Raw genomic sequence first — 6,628 nt, forward strand, 5'->3', positions numbered from 1 at the left:
CTCTTTGGACTCTTAGTTGTATGATTGCGAGGATGAGGCTGGCTTTCGTCAAAGTCAAGTTTCCAGATACATCATTATTCTTTGCATAATGCCTATGAATGTGTGCGTGTTTTTGTACTAATTTGAATTTTGACAGTTAAAATATTGTTAACTATTTAATTATGGTACTAGGTACATTGCACCTAGTACCTAACCACCAAAATAACGAACTTTTGCAGATAACCAGTAAATATTACAAGTCTTTTGTACACAAAATATTGGGCTTTTTTTTAATTAAAGATTTGCTCAGGAATTTTTTTCTTTCGGATTGTTTACTATCCAACATGCGAAGTAATTTTGATTTTAAGATTAAAAATACTTTTCTTCATCTGTAAAATTTTATTTGTGTAATCTCTATAACTTTCTAAATAACTATCAAACATTTTTTTAGAAAAACTTTATATTTTATCTGTTAGTTTCTCCAAGAGACATTGAATATAACCAAAGACAGTTAAAGAAAACCCATATACAGCAAATTATGGATGACAATGTATGGTATCAATAGTTTGGAGATAACAACAAGTTTTGTATATATATAAAAATTAGATTTATTTTCACCAAAAGAAATATTGAAAATGCAATATATGATGTAAAGACCTAATTCATTTTTTTTGATTTACTGTACCTTTTCCATAATGTTATTCATATACTTATATTAATATAGGTGAGTTAAAAAGGACTCATAAACCCCATAAATAAGTATTATTCATATACTTATAATAATTTAGGTGAGTTAAAAAGGACTCAAAAACTCCATAAATAAGTATTATTCATATACTTATAATAATTTAGGTGAGTTAAAAAGGACTCATAAACCCCATAAATAAGTATTATTCATATACTTATAATAATTTTGGTGAGTTAAAAAGGACTCAAAAACTCCATAAATAAGTATTATTCATATACTTATATTAATTTAGGTGAACTAAAAAGGGCTCATAAACCCCATAAATAAACAAAATATTGAAATATGGAATGTTTCATTGTCAGTAACTAATCATATGGCACATGTAAAGGTTTCTGAGAATATGCCTCTATTTATTATCCATGAATATTTTTAGAGACAGTTGAACTTGTGCCTATTTATTATCCAGTTGAACTTGTGCCTATTTATTATCCAGTTGAACTTGTACCTATTTATTATCCAGTTGAACTTGTACCTATTTATTATCCATGAATATTTTTAGAGACAGTTGAACTTGTGCCTATTTATTATCCAGTTGAACTTGTGCCTATTTATTATCCAGTTGAACTTGTACCTATTTATTATCCAGTTGAACTTGTACCTATTTATTATCCATGAATATTTTTAGAGACAGTTGAACTTGTGCCTATTTATTATCCAGTTGAACTTGTGCCTATTTATTATCCAGTTGAACTTGTACCTATTTATTATCCAGCTGAACTTGTACCTATTTATTATCCAGTTGAGACAATTGAACTTGTACCTATTTATTATCCAGTTGAACTTGTACCTATTTATTATCCAGTTGAACTTGTACCTATTTATTATCCAGTTGAACTTGTACCTATTTATTATCCAGTTGAACTTGTACCTATTTATTATCCAGTTGAGGCAGTTGAACTTGTACCTATTTATTATCCAGTTGAGACAATTGAACTTGTACCTATTTATTATCCAGTTGAGAGAGTTGAATTTGTGCCTATTTATTATCCAGTTGAACTTGTACCTATTTATTATCCAGTTGAATTTGTACCATTTAATAACTGGATACAGGAAATTCATATATTAATCCATGATGAATATTTCATGTTTTCATACTAATTAAAACTTATTGCTTTGAATATCTGACTAAGATATTAAGGAAATGTATTGTTTATCAAGCAACATACAAGCTACAAAGGAGAGGGAAGAATAAGGTCTGAAGATAAAGATGAGCATGTATAGCTTCACAGAATTCAATTAATAGTTTTGATATTATTTTGAAACAGTGGGCTTTCAGTCCGTGTTATGGTCTTTAGTTGGAGATATTAACTGTTATGGAGATTGTGTAGTACTAGTGTGGTTGAGTATGGACAATGTGTTAGTGTTTGTCATTGTGTATAAATCCAAGGACCACACCAGTATAAAAATAATGTGAGAACTTTTAGGGAAAATTTTATTTAGTAGCAGTTTTTATTTAACGTAATAAGCAACATTATGTAAGAACAAAATGAAATACTTGAAACTTGTGTGGTATAATATTGTAATGTAATATCACTCTAATGATGAACGTGTTTGCGTGCAGTAACATTCGTGTCTGTGCCAGTTACCATAACCATTACAAGTAAGATTATAAATTATGATGGTATAGGATTATACGGTAACTATAAACATTGTAGACGTTTCATCAGCAGGTAAAAAAGTGTCCTGTATATGTAATGAGAATGTATACCTATTATTTGTAAGTCTAATCCAATAATCTTGTGAATTTATAAAAGTTACATTAACATGAAAATATTTTCAGTAACATAATTGATCGATAAGGATGTACACAGTCACGTTAATTCAAAGGTTTCGATACTTTTGATGTGGATGAACTTCATATGCACAGTTTCAAAATACAAAGGAAATAATATAATGTAATCTGGATCACTCATGCGTGCAGCGATTTTTTTGATTTTGGAAATATAAGTTTACTGCAGCACATGATTAATAACAGAAAGTTTTGTGCATGCACACACACATCGCAAAGTATTGCTTTGATAAATATTTGGCAAATGAGAAATGTACTTGTTAAAGATTATTCTGTTTTACAGCAGTGAACACGATCCTTCCATGTACTAAAAGTGGACATATAATAATCACAAATGTTAAAATCTGTGACGTTGTTTATGTTGTAGTAATATTTTTATGATTTCAATTTAAACTAAAACGTAATCGGTGTGTCTATCATAAACAAACGGATAACCTGCCTTCGTTATGAGTGTTTTGATTGAATATCAATAATTTGAAAACAGCATGACTGATCGTATTGAAACTTTGCAAGATGACATTTAAAAAAAACTGTAACTCTTAACATACAGCTTATCTTGTCTTTATTAAATGATATGTAATTAATGTTTTTCAGTTTTATATATTATTATAATAGTTAAATGATTATTTACAAGCATAGATCAAATGGTCAGTGAATAACATATTTTGGTCAGGGAGAGGCCTAGCAATTTCATAGACACACATACACACAGATTTTTGTACGTCAATTTGTATAAGTATGTATTTTAAGGAATTGTTATCAGCTTCCGGCATTTTGTATTGTTTTCAGTTAAGCAAGACATATCTAATAAAATGCTAAAAAAGAAACAAACCCAAATTAGAGATACCTTTGTTCATATTTATTTTTTAAGAAATGCATTTAATTATCTATTTTAGATGATCACAAAACCCAGAAATTCCAAAGATGTCCATGAGTTTTCAATGTCCCAAGATGATTTTGAGAAAAAAGAGCAGAGTAAAGCATCAGTGTACAGTGGTCTGATTTTGAGTAGAAGGGTATGTTTTCTTTTGAATTAGTTACTATAGTTATTAGTAACTATAAAGTTGTGATTTTTTAATTGCTAATAGCTAGTATTTATCATCATTTTATATTTAACTGGTCAAATATAGTGTTGTAATATTTTATCTGAAAGCATTATTGTTTTTGTGAAATTGTAAAACAGAGTAAAATATATCAATTTGTTTTCAATGAAAAGTGCTTCACTTGAAATTTATGTATACAGAAAATTTCAAAGCATTTAGGAAAGCATCAGGCTTCAAAGTCACACCATAAGTTAATCAGTATAAATGTTCAAAACAAGCCACATTTTTTAAAGTTAATCAGTATGAATATTCAACGCAAGCCACATTTTTTTAAGTTAATCAGTATAAATATTCAAAGCCACACTATAAATGAATCAGTTTGAATACCCTCATGTAAAAATTGGAGGCTATGGTTAGAAAAAAGAACCCTCCAAGTATTGTTATGTTAGCTCTGTTAAAACCAAATAATAAACAAGTATTTGAAGTTGCCAAAGGCTCCAATCATGCTTCAAAATATATGGCTGTTTTCATGAGAAAGATGACCACAAACTGAAATCACAGCAATTCTATTTCACCACATAACCGTCAAGTCCCCTGAAACTGGTGTGGAATGCTAATGTCCACTTGGAAGTCATAGACTTAAGTTATTAGAAGGATTATTGTAAAGTTACACATGAGGAAGGGGAAACATCAGTGTGGTAGTTCTCTGAAAAAAGCATGATCTCATGGTAACTCTCATTATATAGTCATTGTTAAGAAATACGAGAAGCAGATATAGAATGATTGATGGGGAAATTACTGTTTTCAGTATAATACCATCAAACAATTATAATTTAAAAAGTATAAATGACCTTCTGTATATGTATCTTAATCATAGAATTTTTGGCCCGGCATGGCCAGGTGGTTAGGGCGGTCGACTCGCAATCTGCGGGTCGAGGGTTTGAATCCCCGTCGCACCAAACATGCTCGCCCTTTCAGGCGTGGGGGCGTTTATAACATGATGGTCAATCCCACTTTTCATTGGTAAAAGAGTAGCCCAAGAGTTGGCGGTGTGTGGTGATGACTAGCTGTTTTCCCTCTAGTCCTACATTGCTAAATTAGGGACAGCTAATGCAGATAGCCCTCGTGTAGCTTTGCGAGAAATAAAAATGCACACCAAAAACCATAGAATTTTTAGTTTAGTATAACATGTAGAAATTTATATTGAGTTTAACACTTGTTGTGATGTTACAAAATGTTCTTAAATGTATTTATTTCACTTTTGTCAAACTTTAAGATTTGTATAAATATTTGAATTATGTACTTTTTTTTTTTAACACAATAGGCTGGTGATGCTAGTCACATTTCTCCTGAAGAAGAATACATACGGAAAGTAATATTGGAAGAAGTGGGAGAGGAGAGTTTTACCTGTGTTGTGATACAAGAGATTGTGCCCGATCATGTCACTTACTTGAAGCAGAACTATGAAAATTTGTGTAGAGAGTTAGCGTAAGTAAATATAGTACATTTCTTGTTTTGGTACTGTGTGTTTACTGCTGTCTGTTAAATAAATGATTTTTCACGTATTATTATAAAATGTGAGATTTATGTGCGGATATAATCTTTTTATAACTTAGATGAAGTGCATATGTACTGAGCACGGATATAATCTTTTTATAACTTAGATGAAGTGCATGTGTACTGAGCACGGATATAATCTCTTTATAACTTAGATGAAGTGCATATGTACTGAGCACGGATATAATCTTTTTATAATTTAGATGAAGTGCATATGTACTGAGCACGAAGATAATCTATTATAACTTAGATGAAGTGCATATGTACTGAGCACGGATATAATCTTTTATATAACTTAGATGAAGTGCATATGTACTGAGCACGGATATAATCTTTTTATAACTTAGATGAAGTGCATATGTACTGAGCACGGATATAATCTTTTTATAACTTAGATGAAGTGCATATGTACTGAGCACGGATATAATCTTTTTATAACTTAGATGAAGTGCACATGTACTGAGCACCCAGGAAATGAGCGAGAACTTTTAGTCTTAATAAATAGTATATTGTTTCTTTTTGCTGACCAAAAAGCAAAATGATAAGGATGCAAAAAAGTTTGACAATTTTTTTTTAGTATTTATGGAGAATTTATGGACATTTGTTTAATATTGTGTTGTTCTTATTATTTAAAATGGGCTGAACATAGCATAATAGTTGACACTGATGGATTGTGAATCTTAGGGTTCATGGTTTACATCCCCTTGCGACAAAAATACTTCACCCTTTGGAACCGTAGATGTGATGAGTGCTGTTGATTAGCGGCCTGCTGTCTAATCTACTAGCTCAAAATTAGGAACAGTTATATACAGATAGCTCTTGTGTAGCATTGCATGAAGTTATAATACAACCAGTTAATGAATCAACTTATTTGAGATACCCATAGCTGTGCTGAAATAGGAAACAATGTAAAAAAAAGTAGTTTAAAATTAGAAAAATTAATTATCTAAAGTTAAACTGTTTTTAAAGATGTATAGTATTAGATATTTAGTTAAATGAAATAACTATCCAGTGGGTGGGGATGTGTGTGTTTTGCAGCCTTCTTGTTCTATAATCTAGTTTTCAGTTAAAAAATATTTGTGCATATTTGCATCCACAAAAGTAAATTGAAATGTCATCTGTTACTCAAATTCTCCAGGCAAGTAGTGTATAATGTTTGTCATTAACTGTATACAACCTACTGACCGTGTCTTTCAAACACGTTAGAAACTAATTTTATTGATTCAGTATTTTATCATTAATTATGTAACACTTGTCCATCTGAAATAATAAGAACTAAACAAATTATAATTTTTGTGCATTTAAAAAAAAACATTTTCTGTTACTAAGACTAATAGTTTGTAAACTGTACACTAGGATAGTATTTTATATAACATTTTATCCATTGTATGTTGGGGCCCGGCATGGCCAGGTGGTTAGGGCGCTCGATTCGCAATCTGTGGGTTGCGGGTTTGAATCTCCCTCACACCAAATATGCTCGCCCTTTCAGCAGTGGGGGCATTATAATGTGAC

General features: G+C 30.7%; 1 protein-coding gene across 2 annotated transcripts in view; it reads left to right on the forward strand.

Annotated features, from left to right (window-relative positions):
• The window catches only part of LOC106458613 (structural maintenance of chromosomes flexible hinge domain-containing protein 1-like), a 94,280-nt gene that overhangs the window by 14,901 nt on the left and 72,751 nt on the right, over positions 1 to 6,628 (forward strand). For both annotated transcript variants that reach the window (XM_013918136.2, XM_022384887.1), the window contains exons 7-8: positions 3,413 to 3,532; positions 4,884 to 5,047. In XM_013918136.2, the coding sequence (XP_013773590.1) occupies positions 3,413 to 3,532; positions 4,884 to 5,047 (284 nt within the window). The remainder of the gene's footprint in view (positions 1 to 3,412; positions 3,533 to 4,883; positions 5,048 to 6,628) is intronic.

Source organism: Limulus polyphemus, unplaced genomic scaffold, assembly GCF_000517525.1.
Source record: "Limulus polyphemus unplaced genomic scaffold, Limulus_polyphemus-2.1.2 Scaffold493, whole genome shotgun sequence".
NCBI lineage: Eukaryota > Metazoa > Arthropoda > Merostomata > Xiphosura > Limulidae > Limulus > Limulus polyphemus.